The sequence below is a fragment of the Hyla sarda genome, chromosome 2 (assembly GCF_029499605.1).
Source record: "Hyla sarda isolate aHylSar1 chromosome 2, aHylSar1.hap1, whole genome shotgun sequence".
NCBI classification, from domain to species: domain Eukaryota; kingdom Metazoa; phylum Chordata; class Amphibia; order Anura; family Hylidae; genus Hyla; species Hyla sarda.
This window is the reverse complement of record NC_079190.1, coordinates 57,359,537-57,382,550: the sequence shown is the minus strand read 5'-3', so window position 1 is coordinate 57,382,550 and position 23,014 is coordinate 57,359,537. Positions and strand designations below refer to the sequence as shown.

Sequence of the window (23,014 nt, the reverse complement as noted above, 5' to 3'; positions counted from 1 at the left end):
AAGCTGAACTAATTTATGCAGGATAAGTCATCCACTGCCAAGCCGAGAAGTTCGTGACGAATCGAATTTACTGTAAGTTCGCTCATCTCTAGTGAGATCCCTTCTTTGGAATCACTCACGGGCCACTTTAAAAAATTCTGTCCCTCTATTCCTCTCCGTCTGGGAACCTTGGGATCGTTTCTCTGACAGACCACCGCCTTGATTTCTCAATCCCACCTTCTCTTTCTTTACCCTTTTCCTTCTTTCTCCCTCCTCCTCCCTTTGCATCTTGTGGTAGTTGTATGTTTGTCTTCGTGTCCCCCTGTGTGTGTTTTCACGTCCCCTCCCTGTGTTTGTGGCGCTTAGGCTAGGTTTCCACTTGGTTTTTTTCTGGCAGTTTTTGGATAGCTGCCACTGCAGTTTTTGAGCCAAAGCCATTCAAAAGGAATAGGACATATAAAGGAAGGACTTACACTTCTCCTCCCTTATGGATCCACTTCTGACTTTGGCTCAAAAACTGCAGTGGTAGTTTTCCAAAAACTGCCAGAAAAAAAGTCACGCCCCCTCCCATAGACTTGCATTGAGGGGGCGGGGTGTGATGTCATAATGGGGCGGGGCTATGATGTCACGAGCTCCCGGCGCCAGCATTCGAACAGTTTGTTCCAAATGCTGAGCAGCGGAGTACCCCTTTAAGCCACATTTAGCTCTGTCTCATTGGGGGAGATTTATCAAAACCTGTCCAAAGGAAAAGTTGCCCATAGCAACCAATCAGATTGCATCTTTCATTTTTAACAAGGCCTCTGAAAAATGAAAGAAGCGATGTGATTGGTTGCTATGGGCAACTGGGCAACTTTTCCTCTGGACAGGTTTTGATAAATCTCCCCCATAGTGCAGCATGTTTCTACAGGTTACCCGTAATATCTATTAAATATTGACTACAATGGTGAAGACATGACTAATATGTTACTCATTACTATAATATATTACATACAATAAATGCCATGCAAGTGATCTCCAGCATATAGTACAGTGGTCTTCAACCTGCGGACCTCCAGATGTTGCAAAACTACAACTCCCAGCATGCTGGGAGTTGTAGTTTTGCAACATCTGGGGGTCCGCATGGTGGAGGACCACTGATATAGTACATGGATATAAGGAAACTGCAGCTAGAAAACACAAGGGACAGGGGCGAAAAGAAGAGAGAACTTTTCTATCTTGTCAATATGGGTGTATGGAGGACGCCTTCGAAAGGCTTATAATACAGCGAATTGTAAAATTCACCATGCTTCTGTAGTAATCTGCCTTAGGGTGGGTTCACACTACGTTTTCTCCCATACGGGAGGGCATACGGCAGGGGGGAGCTAAAACCTCGCGCTCCCGTATGCCTTCATATGCGCTCCCGTATGTCATTCATTTCAATGAGCCGGCCGGAGTGAAACGTTCGGTCCGGTCGGCTCATTTTTGCGCCGTATGCGCTTTTACAACCGGACCTAAAACTGTGGTCAACCACGGTTTGAGGTCCGGTCGTAAAAGCGCATATGGCGCAAAAATGAGCCGACCGGACCGAACGTTTCACTCCGGCTGGCTCATTGAAATGAATGACATACGGGAGCGCATACGAAGGCATACGGGAGCGCGAGGTTTTAGCTCCCCCCTGCCGTATGCGCTCCCGTATGGGAGAAAACGTAGTGTGAACCCAGCCTTACCTTGACCTCCATCTTCATTACATTATGTATAAAATGTTACATGCACTTTTTTCGATCATAACAGGCAGTAAAAAATGTAAGAAAAAAAAACCTCTTTTTTTTTTTAAATTTACGATCAAAAAGGCACATGTAAAGTACATAAATTTTACACAGTATGAACCTAGTTTAATAGGGGTATTCCAGGGAAAACCTTTTTTTTATAGATCAACTGGCTCCAGAAAGTTAAACAGATTTGTAAATTACTTCTATTAAAAAATCTTAATCCTTTCAGTACTTATGAGCTTCTGAAGTTAAGGTTGTTCTTTTCTGTCTAAGTGCTCTCTAATGACACGTGTCTCGGGAAACGCCCAGTTAAGAAGATATTTGCTATGGGGATCTGCTTCTAAACTGGGCGTTTCCCGAGACATGTGTCATCAGAGAGCACTTAGACAAAAAAGAACAACCTTAACTTCAGAAGCTCATAAGTACTGAAAGGATTAAGATTTTTTAATAGAAGTAATTTACAAATCTAAAAACAGAAGGGGGACACATTTTGATCAAAAAGTGCGCTAAGAGCCTCCATTTTTTGACCTAGAGTGCTGTTGCAACTTTCTTGTTTGTACATAATTTACAAATCTGTTTAACTTTCTGAAGCCAGTTGATTATATAAAAACATTTTTTTTTTCCTGGATAACCCCTTTAAGGCCCCTGGTGTAAGGCCAGGTTCGCACAGTGGAATTTTCAAGCAGAATCTGTTGGAAAAATTTAGCTTGGAAATTCCGTTGCAGTCCCACTGTTGTCAATGGGATTCTGCTGCACTGTGTACACGGTGGAATTTCCGGAAATGCATTGCCATCTATGGAGACGCCGCATTTCAGAGCGGCTTTAGCACCAGTGGAACATGCAAATTTGCAGAATGTCCGCATGATATTATCAAGCTATAGCTGGTATTGCTTGGTATACACTGCTTTAAACTGGAGGCATTTCAGAACCAGCCATAGGTTCCTTCTTCAGCAGCAGTAGGAACCTATGGCTGGTTCTGAAACGCGTCCAGTTTAAAGCACTGTATACCAGTACAGCAATACCCTGGTTGGACTTGATTGACGTATGTCTCTTTTCAACCATACTAACTATGTAATACCACCTAGAGCTTGATATTATTCCGCTACTACGTCTATCTACCCATACTGAGCTGCTGTCAGTCATCCTTAAAGGTTACTCCGCTGCTCAGCGTTTGGAACATACTGTTTAGAACGCTGGAGCCGGCGCTTCGTGACGTCATAGCCTCGCCCTCTCATGATGTCATGCCCCGCCCCCTCAATGCAAGTCTATGGGAGGGGGCGTGATGGCTGTCACGCCCCCTCCCATAGACTTGCATTGAGGGGCAGGGCGTGACGTCATGAGGGGGCTGGGCTATGATGTCACAAGCTCCTGGCTCCAGCGTTCTGAGCAGTATGTTCCAAACGCTGAGCAGTGGAGTAGCCCTTTAAATATCCTCTGTCATCAGAGGGATCCGAGCGCGTGCTCAGCGCCCACGAGGACGCTAGCCTAGTGCTGCTAGCGAAGACTCTATGCTACTTCCAGCTGACAAGTACATGAAGAGCGTGAGCACACAGGGAGCGCTAATCCTGCCGGCCGCGCCGCAAGCAACTGCATACATACAGCAAGAGTATCGGCTCACAGCAACCCGGAGCCCCCACGAGGTGAGAGGTGCCCCGCACAAGATCTATTGATCCTCCGGAGGGTGAGCTGAATAGACTCTACATATCGCTGTATCTATTATTAGTACTACCCAGAGAAATCGGGCAGCAATCGCCCTGGATATCACCCTGTCTTTTTGGATATATATTTATGCCGGATTGTGAGAGGATGAGATTTATATAGACACTCATCGGACCATATTTCTAAGCTTGGAGTTGTTATAGACATTTATCTGTATATAAAATAATCTTCTGCATATATCATTATGCATCCAAATGTGGAACTACATTATTAGCAGATACTCCAGTTTTATTCCTACAGGACCAGCTCAGTTGTAATAACAATAGACTAACATATCTATACCCACTATACAGTGGATATTCTGGTGGTATTTTATTTATTTAATACATTTTATCTGGCGCCAACACAGTGCAATATTGATTTTATTTGTGGCTAATACTTTTTAAAGAGGTGGTTTCACAAGGGCCCTGTGAATCACCTATTTATGCATGTTATTTAATGTGTTAATTACATGAATAAATCATTATTCCAGTATCTATAGACTTTTGAGCTCCAACATATTGGCTGACATTTATCATTGTCTTTAGAAAAGTCTAGAAAAGGTGCAAAAAAGGCAAAAAGCCACTGAAAAGTCTCGAAAACTACACCAGCCCAGACTTAGCTTAGCTTTTTGGTGTATGTAAAGAGAGAAATCTGAGAAAATGTGACCTGCACAAAAATTATCAAATGCTCTGCGACCATTTAATAAATTTGGCGCTCCTACACATTACCAGCACACAAAAAAAAGGTGTAGAAAAATGCTTCACTTACACCTACAATGATAAATGCTTCACTTACACCTACAATGATAAATGCTTCACTTACACCTACAATGATAAATGCTTCACTTACACTACAATGATAAATACTGGCCATTATCTTCTATTTCCTTTGCATTTTACACCTTGGGTATAGGTGTTCGGTTGGATTGCTCAGTCTAGTCAGTGACATTTAGTGTCAATTGAGCCGTATCCACATTCTATATATTTGCATTAGACAGTTGTGTGTTTTGTGAACTTTTCCCTTAAAAGTGGCCGATCCCTCTATATACAGAACCAGACGTATTAATCCTGGGGCTTACAGTGCTACTGAACTAGAAAGATAACATGTTCATACAGGTCTGTCAAAAGGACAGTCCGCTGACTCAGCCTTCCCAAACACAGAACAATGTCACCTGTACACCTCCTAATCCATCTCCTCCCCCACCATCTGTCACACTTCACATCTTACCTAGAGAAGCCATTGCGGTCTTGGGTCTCTGAAAAGTTCTGTTGATGGCTCCAGAAAGCTTTTCCTTGCCGCTGAACTTGGAGGATATTCGTAGACAGGCGGCCAGTTGGTCACATTTTTCTTTCTCCGGCAAAGATTTACTTCTATCTTTCAGATAGTTCAGCTGCTCGGTGAACTGTGGCTTCAGAATGTCTCCATCCAGCTATGAAATGATCAAGAAGGCATTAAAAGTCATTGAGCACGGCTCCATCCAGTGCATAACCTTACATTTTTAAAGGTGTATTCCCAGAAATAAATATTATATTGTTGGGGGATGGTGTACAAAAGAAAAACAAAATGATACTTACATCCCCTGGTACCCTGCAGTTCCAGCTGTTGTTCCCATTCGGCTGCTGCTGGTCCCCCCAATGCTCGTCTCTTTTCCTTGCTTTCAACAAGAGAGAATGGAGCAGGACCTGCCTGCTCAGCCAATCACTGACCACAACAGTGTCCCATCTTGGCTAGTAATTGGCAGTGAGCAAAACAAACATCAGGGGACTGGAAAAAGCCACAGGAGGGCCTCAGAGGAGCCACAGTGGGAGCTGCTGAGGACTAGGGGTAGGTAAGTATATATTTTTTTTAACCTGTCCCAGCTATATCCTAGTTATTTCTGAACACCAGAATACCCCTCTAACACAACAGACACCTACAAGCCAAAGTGGCTCAGGAATATTTTGAGGAACAAGACAAAGAGTTCAATGGTAATGACTTGGTTTCCAAATTCCAGATCAAGTATCTGCAGGATGTGATGGAAAAGAAAGTTTGATCCATGGATGCAACACCTCACAACATACAGGACTTAAAGGAAAACTTTCAGCAAGTTCACCCACACAAAACCCAATACACTGGGTTATAGTGTGGGTGAACAGGAGTCCATACAGGGGTCACTTACATTTTTTTGTTGGGTTTCTGCCAAGTTTTAGTCCTGTAAAGTCCCATAATTCACCCCCTCTATTTGCGCTCTGCAGGCGTGTCCCTCGCCACCAGTCATACTTTGGGTCCCGGAAGAAGGTGCCTAAGCCCGGCCCTCTTATTCACATATGCATTTTCTTCAACTCCACGTCCTAGTGATGTGGAGTACCTCGCCCCCTGAGCGCTGCACTCTGTATGCAGAGCGCATGCGCTGAAGATTTTACACAGCTGTCACGTCCTGATGACATGAGAGCTGTGCGTCCCCGGAAAGCGCTCTGTGCTGGGTAACTGGACATGCGCTGGGCCCTTGCTACAGAAGTCAGGAGTAGCGAGGGCCTGATGATGTAAAGATTTCTACGATCTGTAGAAAACTAAGAGCGCATGCGCAGCACTCTGCTTATGGCATAGGGCAGTGTCAGGAGCGCAGTGCTAGCATAGCCCTGCGCATTTGTCAACTTGCCGCGCAGGGCTAGCGTTAGGAGCGTAGTTTTAGCGTAACAAGCAGAAGTCCGTAGAAAAATGCAGGTGCATGCGCAGTTTACTACGGACTCTGTGTGTGTAGTTAGAGTAGGTAGCATAAAGTAGCAGGCAGGGAGAGAGGGAGATGAGCGTAGTAGTTAGCTTAGATTGTAGCGTAGCTTAGGTTTTAAAGTGAAAGGACGTAGGTTAGTTTTTAAAGTAAAGACACTACAATTCCCAGCATGCCCAGGCAGCCTAAGGATGTCCAGGCATGCTGGAAGTTGTAGTTTTGCAGGTTTTACAGTGAAGGGACTACAACTCTCAGCATGCCCAGACAGTTAAATGCTGTCCAAGCAGGATGGGAGTTGTAGTTTTACACATGTATAGAGTAGTTAGAGTAGTGTTAGTGCAGTTTTACACCAGTGTAACGTAGTTTTAGGTTTAGCGTAGTTACCGTAGCGTAGTTTTACACAGGTGTAGTGTAGTTAGCGTAGTGTTAGCATAGTCTTATACAGGTGTAGTGTAGTTAGCGTAATGTTAGCGCAGTTTTACACAGGTGTAGTGTAGTTAGCATAGCGTAGTGTTAGCGCAGTTTTACACAAGTGTAGTTAGTTAGCGTAGTGTTAGCGCAGCTTTACACAGGTGTAGCGTAGGGTTAGTGTAGTTTTACACAGGTGTAGTGTAGTTAGCGTAGCATAGTGTTAGCGTAGTTTTACACAGGTGTAGTGTAGTTAGCATAGCATAGTGTTAGCGTAGTTTTAAACCAGTGTAGTGTAATTAGTGTAGCGTAGGGTTAGCGTAGTTTTACACAGTTGTAGCGTGGTGTAGTTTTACAGTTATAGAGTAGTTAGCGTAGCTTAGTGTTAGCACAGTTTTACACCAGTGTATTAAAAATGTACCAACCCATTTTTTTGTGTTAATCTTCTCTTCTTGTTTCAGATAAGCTAAACTTTTTTTTTTTTTTTTTATGAACTGGTGCCAGAAAGTTAAACAGATTTGTAAATTACTTCTATTAAAAAATCTTTACCTTTCCTGTACTTTTTTGCAGCTGTATGCTACAGAGGAAATTCTATTCTTTTTGAATTTCTTTTTCGTCTTGTCCACAGTGCTCTCTGCTGACACCTCTGTCCGTATCAGGAACTGTCTAGAGCAGGAGAAAATCCCCATAGCAAACCTATGCTGCTGGACAGTTCCTGACACAGACAGAGGTGTCAGCAGAGAGAACTGTGGACGAGACAAAAAAGAACAGAATTTCCTCGGTAGCATACTGCTGCTAAAAAGTACAAGAAGGGTAAAGATTTTTTAATATAAGTAATTTACAAATCTAAAAAAATTGGGGTATGTGCAGCTCACAATATAAATTAATCGAGGCTAAATGGAAAGTATTTACACCAAAAAAATACTAGTACAAAATAATATATAAGGAAAAAAAGGGGGGGTACCAAATGCCTCTAGACTAATACCATAAAATGGTACATGATGATGGAATTACAGAAAAAATAATAAATCGGACTGTGCTTCACTTTAAATGATGTACAAATTTAATAAAAAATACAAATAAGACATAAAATAAATAATGCAAATCTAATACATAAATGCCTCCTACCACAGGGCCCTTGTGGGGAGGTATGATATTTGAATACAAAGCATATATTAAAAATTTTTAAAATATAGCATGTGAATTACGTTCTACCGCTATCCCAATATATTGCAAACCGACATAGTGTACTTTTGTGCGGTACACTCCGTTCTCATGTGATTTAGAACAGTTCACAAAGTGATATAGTTACCAACTCCTAAGGGTGGTTTTGGCTGGACGTCCGAGAGATGGATATATGAGGGCTGTGTCCAGCGCTAGCGTGCGCTTACGGTGACGGGCCCGGATGCCACAGGCCAAAAAGGTCACCGGTCACGGAGTGATTGCAGGCTCGATGGCAGATGTAGTGGAGGCTGTGTCCAGCGCTGGCATGCGCTTGCGGTGACGGGCCCGGTTGCCGCAGGCCGAAGAGAAGTCACCGGTCACGGAGTGGCTCCGGAGATGGAGATATACTCGGAGATAGATGGATCTTGCTCCGGAAACAAGGAAAGCCTCGTGGAAGATCTCTCGGCGTCTGGTGGAATGGCGGATGAATTACAGCCAGGTGTAAAATCAGCAGATGATGGAGTTGTGTCGGAGGTAAATGATGGCGGTTTGTGGATTGCGGTAGTCATGCGATAAATGTTTCTTTCTCTAGACGCGTTTCAGGGTACTTTATATATGACCCTTTCCTCAGTAGAGATATCTTTAACAGTGAAGCTCAAAGTCCTTTTATACATGTTGCCTGTCTAATTGTTACAGGTGTGTTTCTGTTTAGATCTTCCGCAAATAGCGGAATGGAATGGGAAACATAGGGTTGTTTCATCTTGATAAAGCAGTGTTCACATTTAGAATCAGTATGTATGCGTTCTTATTTAAATATAGTATTATATATATTATAAACATTGGAATGGTACATATAGCATACAGTAAGATGTACAGATAAAGTGTATAATACTGAGATAGAGATATTGACAAAAATGAAAATAAATAAAAATAATAATAATAATAAATGTAAAAATAAAAAATAAATAAATAAATAAAGAATAATAAATGTAAAAATAAGGATGATAATATAAAAAATATAATATAGAAGTAGAAATAAATGAAAATAAAAATAAAAATAAGATTAGAAATAAAATAGAAAAATACAAAAAATGGGGTAATAAATAAAAGGATATAAAATAAATATAAAATAGGTGCATAAGTAAAATAAAATGCTATAGATTTACATGGAAATAATTAGTATACAAGAAGGTTGAAGGATGGCCAGTCACGCAGAACAGAGATAGAGTGGGTCCGACCCCTTCATGGGGGCCCCCAAAGCAAAAAAGGGGGCCTCCATGGGGAGAGCGGGACACACTCTACAGAAATCCGAAAAGTTCAAAATTCGAGTTCAGGCCATTCGGCTCTAGAGAATTAAATTCATAAATCTTCTGACTTTCAGCATTAGACATTTTAACAATGAAGCTGCCTCCTCTCCAATCTTTCTTAATAGTTTGTAAGCCTGTGTAGAAGAAGGTAGTAATTTCTTTATTATGAAATTTTGCAAAGTGGGCTGATAAAGGGTGTTTTAGGTTTCCATTTTTTATGTTTGTTAGGTGTTCAGCAATTCTAGTCTTTAATGGTCTTTTTGTTCTCCCAATGTATTGTTTCATACATCCACACTGTATCAAATATAGTACTCCACTTGTGTGGCACGAAATGTGTTCTTTAATGATCCATTTAAAGTCAGTAGTACATGATGAAATTTCTGTGGTTTTTTTAGGGCCCTTCACTTTCATACAGTTGGGGCATATTCCACATCTAAAAAAGCCTTTTGTGTTTAGCCACGTCTCGGACATATTATGAATTTTTATTGGTGGTTTTATACTTGGTGCAATCGTTATCCCCAAATTGGGGGCCTTTTTATATACAATGGGGGCTCGGTCTGGCAGCAATCCTCCTATATCCTTATCTTGTTTAACCATATGCCAGTGCTTATTGATGATTTGTTCAATTTTTTTATATTCATAATTATAAGGTAAAATTAATTTGATTGAATGTTCAGTGGATATAGTGTCATTATCTTTTGGTGTAAAAAATGTGGTTCTATCTAGAAGTTTAACATGATTAAGGGACTGGGTTAAAAGTGTGTCCGGATAATTTTTATCTTTGAAAAGAGAAGTCATATCTTCTGCTTCTTCCAAAAAAATATTGTTCGATGTACAGTTACGTTTTAAACGGCGAAACTGTCCTTTAGGGATATTTGTAAGCCAACTAGACAGGTGGCAACTTGTATAGTCGATATAACTATTTTTCGTAGTAGGTTTCTTATAAGTATTGCAATTTAATCTAGTTTTATCCGGACTCACTTTGATCTCTAAGTCAAGAAAGGTGATAGATTGTGTGCTAATGTGTGAGGTAAAGTTGAGAAAGTGACTATTAGTGTTTAAATTATTAATAAATAATTCTAAATCTGTGATGGACCCATCCCAAATTAAAATAATATCATCAATGTAACGTCTCCAGAGCACCAGATTTGCGCCAAGGTGGGGGGTGATGGTATCCTCTTCCCAAGATGCCATAAATAAATTAGCATAACTTGGCGCAAATCTGGTGCCCATCGCGGTACCGATTAACTGTAAAAAATAATCACCATTAAAGTAGAAATAATTGTGAGTAAGAATAAAATTAATTGCTGTGAGGATAAATTCAATCTGTGAGGGTTTGTGATTGTGTTTGAGTAAAAATTTCTGAGTTGCTGCCAGACCTAAATTGTGACGTATATTTGTATAGAGAGATGATACATCCAGAGTGGCTAAAATATGATTGTCAGACCAGTTAAATGATTCAATAATTTTGACAATTTGGGTGGTATCTTTAATATAAGATTTGGTACTTTGTACCATATCTTGTAAAAATTTGTCTACATATTGGGACAGGTTAGAAGTCATAGACCCGATCCCAGATATGATAGGTCTACCCGGAGGGCTAATTAAGCTCTTATGTGTCTTGGGTAGACAGTAAAAAACAGGAAGTCTCTCATGAGTGCTCAAGATGAATTTATATTCGTTGTCATTGAGGATATCTTCCTCTAAAGCTTTTTTACAGATATTTAATAATTGGGCACTGTATTCTGCAGTGGGATCCTTTGTTAATTTTTTATATGTCGTATCATCATTCAACTGTCTTTGACATTCGTTTATATAGTCTTTTGTATTTAAAATCACAATACCTCCCCCCTTGTCGGCGGGACGTATTGTGATTTCATTATTGGCCTGTAGTTCTTGAATTGCTTTCTTTTCTGCAAAATTGATATTAGATTTTTGTTTGTGGCTATATTTTAGTTGCCTAATATCTTTTTCTACTAGATTTTTAAAAGTCACAATATCTGGACCCATCATATTTTTTGGATAGAACCAAGATTGTGGTTTAAGATTCGTGTGTACAAATTCCGTAGGTTTGGATTCATATTGAAAAGGGTGTTTAATGAAGTATTTTTTTAAACAAATAGTTCTAATAAATTTTTCAAGACCGACATATGTGTCGAATTTTTTTAAAGGATAAGATGGAGCAAATTTTAAGCCCTTATTCAACAATTTAGTCTGGGCAGGAGTTAAAGTATGATTACTTAAATTAATAATGACATTGTCTATTGGTGTGGATGTGTCTTTCCTATTTTCTGAGGTGGTTGTGATAGATTTTCTAGTTCTAAATTTTCTTCGTGTCCTCTTTTTTTGGGGGGGTTCGGTGTTGCAATTGGTTCTATGTGGTTTTTCCCAGGTATGGGATGCATCTCCACTGTTACTGTCTGTGTTCTCTGTGTTGGTCCTGTTGGTTGTGGTCGGTGTGTTTGGTACTGGTTGTGTCTGTATGGAGATTGTGGGTATTTTCTCCACTTGGGGGAGTAGTGTTGTGTTTGATAAGTGTAGTGAGATTGGTGATGGTTGGTATAAGGAGGATATTTCTTTCTGGTGTATGGAGATGGGTTTTGTGTGTAATTGAGATTGGTCTGAGGGTGTTCTTCCCCAAAAAAATGTTTATCTGTCAAAGGGGCATATCTGTTCTGAGTATTGATATTGTAAGTGGTTACTTTCTCTGATGTGGCTGCTCTAGAAGGTTTAATCATGGTTTGCCATAAGAGTTTTTTTGTTTTTCTACTGATAATTTCTTCTTCTAATCTATCCAATTTTTTACATTTTTTACATAAATATTCTTGTTGTTTAAGATATTCCGGGGATTGGTCATATTGGTCTAGTAATATTTTGATTTGATTGATTTCATTATCTTGGGTGACTATAAGTTCTTTTCTTCTTTCTATGACCAATCTGACCAGTCCCTTAGAATATTCTTTGAGGGTTTTATCCCATTTGGAATTAAACTGTTCACTTTCTAAGTCCCCCGCAGGGGTTTTGTTTAGATATAGACCTTTTGGGATATGGTCTATCTCTAGTAGGTGGGACAAACTTTTGATTTCCCACTGGTTTCTCAATCTGCGCGACAAGACATTCTCCAACCTTTTGAAATTTTGAATTGTCTGTAAATCTATACCTTCATCTGGTTTTATAGAATTTTTGTCAATGTTTGAAAATGTAAAATTATCTATTGATTTTTTCTTATTCTCTAAATGTGACCAAATGTTCATCATGAAATAGTGGAGCACGTTCACAAAGGTGTAATAGATTAAATCGAAAAAAATTGGGGTATGTGCAGCTCACAATATAAATTAATCGAGGCTAAATGGAAAGTATTTACACCAAAAAAATACTAGTACAAAATAATATATAAGGAAAAAAAGGGGGGGTACCAAATGCCTCTAGACTAATACCATAAAATGGTACATGATGATGGAATTACAGAAAAAATAATAAATCGGACTGTGCTTCACTTTAAATGATGTACAAATTTAATAAAAAATACAAATAAGACATAAAATAAATAATGCAAATCTAATACATAAATGCCTCCTACCACAGGGCCCTTGTGGGGAGGTATGATATTTGAATACAAAGCATATATTAAAAATTTTTAAAATATAGCATGTGAATTACGTTCTACCGCTATCCCAATATATTGCAAACCGACATAGTGTACTTTTGTGCGGTACACTCCGTTCTCATGTGATTTAGAACAGTTCACAAAGTGATATAGTTACCAACTCCTAAGGGTGGTTTTGGCTGGACGTCCGAGAGATGGATATATGAGGGCTGTGTCCAGCGCTAGCGTGCGCTTACGGTGACGGGCCCGGATGCCACAGGCCAAAAAGGTCACCGGTCACGGAGTGATTGCAGGCTCGATGGCAGATGTAGTGGAGGCTGTGTCCAGCGCTGGCATGCGCTTGCGGTGACGGGCCCGGTTGCCGCAGGCCGAAGAGAAGTCACCGGTCACGGAGTGGCTCCGGAGATGGAGATATACTCGGAGATAGATGGATCTTGCTCCGGAAACAAGGAAAGCCTCGTGGAAGATCTCTCGGCGTCTGGTGGAATGGCGGATGAATTACAGCCAGGTGTAAAATCAGCAGATGATGGAGTTGTGTCGGAGGTAAATGATGGCGGTTTGTGGATTGCGGTAGTCATGCGATAAATGTTTCTTTCTCTAGACGCGTTTCAGGGTACTTTATATATGACCCTTTCCTCAGTAGAGATATCTTTAACAGTGAAGCTCAAAGTCCTTTTATACATGTTGCCTGTCTAATTGTTACAGGTGTGTTTCTGTTTAGATCTTCCGCAAATAGCGGAATGGAATGGGAAACATAGGGTTGTTTCATCTTGATAAAGCAGTGTTCACATTTAGAATCAGTATTTATGTAAAAAATTGGATAGATTAGAAGAAGAAATTATCAGTAGAAAAACAAAAAAACTCTTATGGCAAACCATGATTAAACCTTCTAGAGCAGCCACATCAGAGAAAGTAACCACTTACAATATCAATACTCAGAACAGATATGCCCCTTTGACAGATAAAAAACATTTTTTTGGGGAAGAACACCCTCAGACCAATCTCAATTACACACAAAACCCATCTCCATACACCAGAAAGAAATATCCTCCTTATACCAACCATCACCAATCTCACTACACTTATCAAACACAACACTACTCCCCCAAGTGGAGAAAATACCCACAATCTCCATACAGACACAACCAGTACCAAACACACCGACCACAACCAACAGGACCAACACAGAGAACACAGACAGTAACAGTGGAGATGCATCCCATACCTGGGAAAAACCACATAGAACCAATTGCAACACCGAACCCCCCCAAAAAAAGAGGACACGAAGAAAATTTAGAACTAGAAAATCTATCACAACCACCTCAGAAAATAGGAAAGACACATCCACACCAATAGACAATGTCATTATTAATTTAAGTAATCATACTTTAACTCCTGCCCAGACTAAATTGTTGAATAAGGGCTTAAAATTTGCTCCATCTTATCCTTTAAAAAAATTCGACACATATGTCGGTCTTGAAAAATTTATTAGAACTATTTGTTTAAAAAAATACTTCATTAAACACCCTTTTCAATATGAATCCAAACCTACGGAATTTGTACACACGAATCTTAAACCACAATCTTGGTTCTATCCAAAAAATATGATGGGTCCAGATATTGTGACTTTTAAAAATCTAGTAGAAAAAGATATTAGGCAACTAAAATATAGCCACAAACAAAAATCTAATATCAATTTTGCAGAAAAGAAAGCAATTCAAGAACTACAGGCCAATAATGAAATCACAATACGTCCCGCCGACAAGGGGGGAGGTATTGTGATTTTAAATACAAAAGACTATATAAACGAATGTCAAAGACAGTTGAATGATGATACGACATATAAAAAATTAACAAAGGATCCCACTGCAGAATACAGTGCCCAATTATTAAATATCTGTAAAAAAGCTTTAGAGGAAGATATCCTCAATGACAACGAATATAAATTCATCTTGAGCACTCATGAGAGACTTCCTGTTTTTTACTGTCTACCCAAGACACATAAGAGCTTAATTAGCCCTCCGGGTAGACCTATCATATCTGGGATCGGGTCTATGACTTCTAACCTGTCCCAATATGTAGACAAATTTTTACAAGATATGGTACAAAGTACCAAATCTTATATTAACGATACCACCCAAATTGTCAAAATTATTGAATCATTTAACTGGTCTGACAATCATATTTTAGCCACTCTGGATGTATCATCTCTCTATACAAATATACGTCACAATTTAGGTCTGGCAGCAACTCAGAAATTTTTACTCAAACACAATCACAAACCCTCACAGATTGAATTTATCCTCACAGCAATTAATTTTATTCTTACTCACAATTATTTCTACTTTAATGGTGATTATTTTTTACAGTTAATCGGTACCGCGATGGGCACCAGATTTGCGCCAAGTTATGCTAATTTATTTATGGCATCTTGGGAAGAGGATACCATCACCCCCCACCTTGGCGCAAATCTGGTGCTCTGGAGACGTTACATTGATGATATTATTTTAATTTGGGATGGGTCCATCACAGATTTAGAATTATTTATTAATAATTTAAACACTAATAGTCACTTTCTCAACTTTACCTCACACATTAGCACACAATCTATCACCTTTCTTGACTTAGAGATCAAAGTGAGTCCGGATAAAACTAGATTAAATTGCAATACTTATAAGAAACCTACTACGAAAAATAGTTATATCGACTATACAAGTTGCCACCTGTCTAGTTGGCTTACAAATATCCCTAAAGGACAGTTTCGCCGTTTAAAACGTAACTGTACATCGAACAATATTTTTTTGGAAGAAGCAGAAGATATGACTTCTCTTTTCAAAGATAAAAATTATCCGGACACACTTTTAACCCAGTCCCTTAATCATGTTAAACTTCTAGATAGAACCACATTTTTTACACCAAAAGATAATGACACTATATCCACTGAACATTCAATCAAATTAATTTTACCTTATAATTATGAATATAAAAAAATTGAACAAATCATCAATAAGCACTGGCATATGGTTAAACAAGATAAGGATATAGGAGGATTGCTGCCAGACCGAGCCCCCATTGTATATAAAAAGGCCCCCAATTTGGGGATAACGATTGCACCAAGTATAAAACCACCAATAAAAATTCATAATATGTCCGAGACGTGGCTAAACACAAAAGGCTTTTTTAGATGTGGAATATGCCCCAACTGTATGAAAGTGAAGGGCCCTAAAAAAACCACAGAAATTTCATCATGTACTACTGACTTTAAATGGATCATTAAAGAACACATTTCGTGCCACACAAGTGGAGTACTATATTTGATACAGTGTGGATGTATGAAACAATACATTGGGAGAACAAAAAGACCATTAAAGACTAGAATTGCTGAACACCTAACAAACATAAAAAATGGAAACCTAAAACACCCTTTATCAGCCCACTTTGCAAAATTTCATAATAAAGAAATTACTACCTTCTTCTACACAGGCTTACAAACTATTAAGAAAGATTGGAGAGGAGGCAGCTTCATTGTTAAAATGTCTAAGGCTGAAAGTCAGAAGATTTATGAATTTAATTCTCTAGAGCCGAATGGCCTGAACTCGAATTTTGAACTTTTCGGATTTCTGTAGAGTGTGTCCCGCTCTCCCCATGGAGGCCCCCTTTTTTGCTTTGGGGGCCCCCATGAAGGGGTCGGACCCACTCTATCTCTGTTCTGCGTGACTGGCCATCCTTCAACCTTCTTGTATACTAATTATTTCCATGTAAATCTATAGCATTTTATTTTACTTATGCACCTATTTTATATTTATTTTATATCCTTTTATTTATTACCCCATTTTTTGTATTTTTCTATTTTATTTCTAATCTTATTTTTATTTTTATTTTCATTTATTTCTACTTCTATATTATATTTTTTATATTATCATCCTTATTTTTACATTTATTATTCTTTATTTATTTATTTATTTTTTATTTTTACATTTATTATTATTATTATTTTTATTTATTTTCATTTTTGTCAATATCTCTATCTCAGTATTATACACTTTATCTGTACATCTTACTGTATGCTATATGTACCATTCCAATGTTTATAATATATATAATACTATATTTAAATAAGAACGCATACATACTGATTCTAAATGTGAACACTGCTTTATCAAGATGAAACAACCCTATGTTTCCCATTCCATTCCGCTATTTGCGGAAGATCTAAACAGAAACACACCTGTAACAATTAGACAGGCAACATGTATAAAAGGACTTTGAGCTTCACTGTTAAAGATATCTCTACTGAGGAAAGGGTCATATATAAAGTACCCTGAAACGCGTCTAGAGAAAGAAACATTTATCGCATGACTACCACAATCCACAAACCGCCATCATTTACCTCCGACACAACTCCATCATCTGCTGATTTTACACCTGGCTGTAATTCATCCGCCATTCCACCAGACGCCGAGAGATCTTCCACGAGGCTTTCCTTGTTTCCGGAGCAAGATCCATCTATCTCCGAGTATATCTCCATCTCCGGAGCCACTCCGTGACCGGTGACTTCTCTTCGGCCTGCGGCAACCGGGCCCGTCACCGCAAGCGCATGCCAGCGCTGGACACAGCCTCCACTACATCTGCCATCGAGCCTGCAATCACTCCGTGACCGGTGACCTTTTTGGCCTGTGGCATCCGGGCCCGTCACCGTAAGCGCACGCTAGCGCTGGACACAGCCCTCATATATCCATCTCTCGGACGTCCAGCCAAAACCACCCTTAGGAGTTGGTAACTATATCACTTTGTGAACTGTTCTAAATCACATGAGAACGGAGTGTACCGCACAAAAGTACACTATGTCGGCTTGCAATATATTGGGATAGCGGTAGAACGTAATTCACATGCTATATTTTAAAAATTTTTAATATATGCTTTGTATTCAAATATCATACCTCCCCACAAGGGCCCTGTGGTAGGAGGCATTTATGTATTAGATTTGCATTATTTATTTTATGTCTTATTTGTATTTTTTATTAAATTTGTACATCATTTAAAGTGAAGCACAGTCCGATTTATTATTTTTTCTGTAATTCCATCATCATGTACCATTTTATGGTATTAGTCTAGAGGCATTTGGTACCCCCCCTTTTTTTCCTTATAATTTACAAATCTGTTTAACTTTCTGGCAGCAGTTGACCTATAAAAAAAAATGTTTCCCACCGGAGTACCCCGGAGTACCCCCTTAATGCGGAGGACTACGTCGGATTCGGTGGACTACGATGATGACCTGCATTTTTTTTTGTTTTAATAAAATGGTTAACGAGGGCTGTGGGGGAGTGTTTTTCCTAACAAAAATGTTTTGACTTGTGTGTGTGTTTATTTTTTTTATTACTTTTCAGGCGTAGTAGTGGAAGCCGTCTTATAGACTGAGTCCATTAACTAAGCCGGGGCTTAGCGTTAGCCCCAAAAACAACTATCGCTATCTCCCAATTATTACCCTGGTACCCACCTCCACAAGGGTACTGGAAAGAACAAATTCCAACAGGCCCAGATCGCCAAATATGGTGCTCTTGGGCATAGGCGGTAACAGGCTGGCGTTATTTAGGCTGGGGTGGGCCAGTAACAATGGTCCTCGCCCACCCTGGTAACGTCAGACTGTTGCTGTTTGATTGGTATCTGAATAAAAAGACGGGGAACCACGCACTTGGTGTGGTGTGGTTCCTAGTCTTTTCTTTCTCAGCCAGATACCAACCAAACAGCAACAGCCTGACGTTACCAGAGTGGGCAAGGACCATTGTTACTGGCCCACCCCAGCCTAAATAATGCCGGCCTGTTACTGCCTAGGCACAAGAGCACCATATTTGGCGATATGAGCCTGTTGGTATTGGCTTTTCCTGGTACCCCTGTGGCGGTGTGTACTGGGGTAATAATTGGGGGTTAGCGATAGTTGTTTTTGGGGTTAACGCTAAGCCCCAGCTTAGTAATGGACTCCCTCTATAAGACGGCTTCTACTACTAAGCCTGAAAAGTAATAAAAAAAAATAAAAAAACACACACACAAGTTAAAACATTTTTATTAGGAAAAACACTCCCCCCAGAGGCCTCGTTAACCATTTTATTAAAACAAAAAAAAGAATGCAGGTCATCGTTGTAGTCCACCGAATCTGACATAGTCCTCCACATTCGCATATCTGAAACAAGAAGAGAAGAAAAATAAAAAAAAATTGGTTAGCACATTTTTACTACACTGGTTTAAAACTGCACTAACACTAAGCTATGCTACAACTGTGTAAAACTATGCTAACATTATGCTACACTTACTACACTACACTGGTGTAAAACTGTGCTAACACTACGCTACGCTAACTACACTATACCTGTATAAAACTACGTTAACACTACGCTAACTACACTACACCTGTATAAAACTACACTAACTACGCTAACTACACTACACCTGTATAAAACTACGCTAACTACGCTATACCTGTGTAAAACTGCGCTAACCCTAGGCTACGCTATCTACGCTACACCTGTGTAAAACTACGATAACACTACGCTAAACTATCTACGCTACAACTGTGTAAAACTATGCTAACACTACGCTACGGTAACTATGCTACACTGGTGTAAAACTGCGCTAATACTACTCTATGCATGTGTAAAACTACAACTCCCATCCTGCCTGGACAGCCTTTAGCTGTCTAGCCATGCTGAGAGTTGTAGTCCCTTCACTGTAAAATCTTCAAAACTACAACTTCCAGCATGCCTGGACATCCTTAGACTTCCTGGGCATGCTGGGAGTTGTAGTCTCTTTACTTTAAAAACTAACCTACGTCCTTTCACTTTAAAACCTAAGCTACGCTAACTATGTTACAATCTAAGTTAGCTACGCTGACCCTACGCTGAAAACTTTACATCAAAGGAGACGCACAGCTCTCAAGTCATCAGGACGTGACAGCTGCGTAAAATCTTCAGCGCATGCACTCTGCATACAGAGCCCAGCGCTCAGGGGGCGTGTGACTCCATGTCCTAAAATGCATATGCGAATAAGGAGGGCAGGCTTAGGCACCTTCCTCTGGGACCCAAAGTATGACTGCCGGCGGGGGATACGCCTGCAGAGCGCAACTAAAGGAGGTGAATTATAGGACTTTACAGGACAAAAACTCAGCGGCAACCCAACCCCTGTATGGACTCCTGTCCACCCACACTATAACTCAGTGTACTGGGTTTAGTGTGGGTGAACTTGTTGACAGTTTTCCTTTAAAGAGGCTGTGAACAGCACCACTCCTGTCCACAGGTTGTGTGTAGTACTGCAGAACATTCCTATTCATTTCAGAGGGAACTGAGCTACAATACTAGACACAACCTGTAGAGGTGCAGTTTTTGATTCTTCAGGACACCTTCAGTGATCTTGTGGGGTCCAGGCCTCAATGGGTCAGTTTTAATGGCACTAGAAATATCTACAGAATATTAGGTTTGGTGTGTAGAGACGGAGAAGAGGATTTCCAGGATTTCCATGATTAGGAAAAACAGAGATGATTTCTTCCAGAAACAGCGTCACTCTTGTCTTCAAGCATTGTGTGGTATTGCAGCTCAGTTCTATTAAAGTGAATGAAGCCAAGTTGTAATACCACACACAAGCTGAGGACAGGTGTGGCGCTGTTATTTGGAAGGAATCTGACATTTTTTTCCAATCCTGGATAACCTCTTTAGGGTCTATTCCCATGTACAGTATCCTGTGCATATTTGATGCTGCAGATTTAAAAGTAAACTAAATGACTGAACACAGCTTCAAATCTGCAGCTTCAAATATGCCCTGGTACTGTACTCGTTAGAGATGTGCGAATCGAATCTGACGAACCCGAATTCGTTACGAATTTCAAGAAAAATTCGATTCTGATCGAATACGAACTTCGCCACAATTCGATCGCACGATTCGCTTTATTAAACTCCATTTTCCTGCGTTCTAGGCTGTTTTAGACCTAAGATGGCGGCTACACATGTCAGTACATGGGGCAAGGCCCTATGGGAGGGCAGGAAGCTGGCGCGGGAATCAAGGTAGGTGGGCTGACCCTGAATCACATGTCAGATGCAGCCTATCAGTGTTCACTGACCCCTGTGATGTCACAGCCCTATATAATCGGCGACCATCTTCCCTCTGGTCATTTCTTCTATGCACGAGATAGGGAAAGGATGTGACTGCACGTCTGTGTGCTGATCGCATACAACAGCGTTATACAGCATCCGACCACTACGAGTAGCGGTGACATCAGCATTAGGGAAAGATACAGGGCACAGTGTTTCTGCTGTTCTGACCAAGAACGATTCTAGCAAAACCTTGTATTCTCCTTACTCCATATAGCAGGCAGAGAGGTGCTGCAAAGCAGTCACCTGCGTCATAGATCTCACAGCTGTTTTACCTGTATGGAGCATCTAATCTCTTTTTTCAGCCCAATTGAGTATTTTCTGTTGCTCCACAAATCTGATTCTCATAATTGTGTGACAGAGTGCAATTTAGGGTTTAATCCCTGTAAAAAAAAAAATTCTGTGGTGCTGCCCAGTTGGGTCCTGCTGCTGTTCAGAAATAAGTCATATTAGTGTGGACTTTAGTGCCTTTTTACCATTTTTCACCTGTTACTCTGTCTCTGTGCTAAATTCAGTGTTATACCACACGTTGTACACCTGCCGGTGTATGAAAGAAAAAAAAAAAAGGTTTTCCTGCGTAGAAATATGCTTAACAGTGGCCTTATCCTTGCAAAGGGCCTACACACAAGCAAATAGTGTACCATATACTACCTTTTTTCCTTTCTCTGTGCTAAATTCAGTATACACCTGCTGGTGTATGAAAAAAAAAAAAAAGTTTTTTCTGCGTATAAATACGCATACCAGTGCGCTCATCATTGCAAAGGGCATACATACAACAAAGCAGTGTACTATTTAGTAACTGTTATTCTGTCTAGGGCCTATATACTTTGAAAGGACAGCCGTAAGTAATCGCCTGCTGCTGTTCTCTACCCTCATAAACGCACTAAGTATGTCAGGCAGGGAAGTGCCAGGACGTGCACAGAGAAGGGGCAGAGGCCTACATACGTCAGGCAGAGTTGGCAGCAGACTTGGGGCGAGTGGCAGCAGGAGTCGCAGCAATAGGCCTGAGCTCCCGTTAACACCCAGCGGTCATGTCGTCGACCCATCTCTCCTCGTCAATTGGTTTGCACACTCATCCCCATCATCACAAGCAACATGTGACAACCCCAGTCAAGAGTCGGTGGGTTCCTCAGACACAACCCTCAGTTGGCATGGCCCGGGAGCAGTCCCAGTAATCCCATTGCCTTTGTCCTATGCTGTTCCCTCTCCCAAAGAAGTATCTCATGCTTTGGGTTCAGCTCCACTATTTAGCGAGGACGATGTAATAGAGGACAGTCAGCAGATAATGGGCAGCCAAGAATGTGAGGAGACATGCGTCGCTTGCTCCGCAAGGCGGCCAAGTAGTGATGCGGAGAGTGACGTGGGAGGCGGTGTAGCAATTGTTCAGGGTCCTGAAACAGACACTGTTGTTGAACCTGAGGAGGACATCAGTGACGTGCACACATCTTTTAATGATGATGAAGCCGATCGCAATTGGGAGCCGGGTGCAGAAGCCAGGGTTTCATCATCATCAGGAGAAGATTTGCTCTTTGTCTATGAGGCAGCAAGGCGGTAGCACGGTTGGCAATCAGCGTGGTGGTGGCAGTAGTGGAAATTCAGGAGCCAAACGTGCCAGGGGGAGACCACCTGCTTCGCAGCAAGCTACCATTCTGGGAGGTAGTGGAACAGGGGTTCCTGGAGACGGCGCCAATAGCAGTCAAATAGTGCGGACTGCGGGTGGGAAAATCAGCTACTCTGCAGTGTGGCTGTTCTTCATAAAGAATCTGGAGGACCTTAGCTTAGCCACATGCAAAATCTGTCGGCAGACAGTGAAGCGTGGCCAGGGTCCCAATCTCGGCACCACGGCCCTGCATCAACACATGATTCGCCACCATAAAGCGGCCTGGGATAACCTTGGCTCCGATGTAGTGGTCCAGCCTGCCGCATCACCCAGTGGCCATCCGCTCCCTCCGTCATCCAGCCAAGGCTCCACCACCTCAGCCGAAGGGAGCATTGTGTCAAACCCTCCTTCTTGTGCTCCTGCTTCTTCTGCTCGTAGTCAGCCATTCCGCCAACAATCGATAGGCGAAGCCATGTCCAAGAGACAACAGTATGTGCCCACTCATCCAACGGCGCAGACGTTGAATGTGCTCCTGTCCAAGTTGCTGGTGTTGCAGTCCCTCCCTTTCCAACTGGTGGACTCTGCAGCTTTCAGGGAATTGATGGCTTGTGCCGAGCCCAGGTGGAGAGTCCCAAGCCGTCATTTCTTTGCGAAGAAG

At 40.9% G+C, this 23,014-nt stretch overlaps 1 protein-coding gene and 1 long non-coding RNA gene across 3 annotated transcripts in view; one reads left to right on the top strand and one right to left on the bottom strand.

Annotated features, from left to right (window-relative positions):
- The window catches only part of LOC130358522 (uncharacterized), a 256,402-nt gene that overhangs the window by 21,779 nt on the left and 211,609 nt on the right, over positions 1-23,014 (top strand). The window lies entirely within an intron of this gene.
- TEX26 (testis expressed 26) overlaps positions 1-23,014 on the bottom strand; it is a 50,763-nt gene that overhangs the window by 18,970 nt on the left and 8,779 nt on the right. Inside the window, exon 2 of the mRNA XM_056561866.1 lies at positions 4,656-4,857. Coding sequence (XP_056417841.1) covers positions 4,656-4,857 — 202 coding nt within the window. The remainder of the gene's footprint in view (positions 1-4,655; positions 4,858-23,014) is intronic.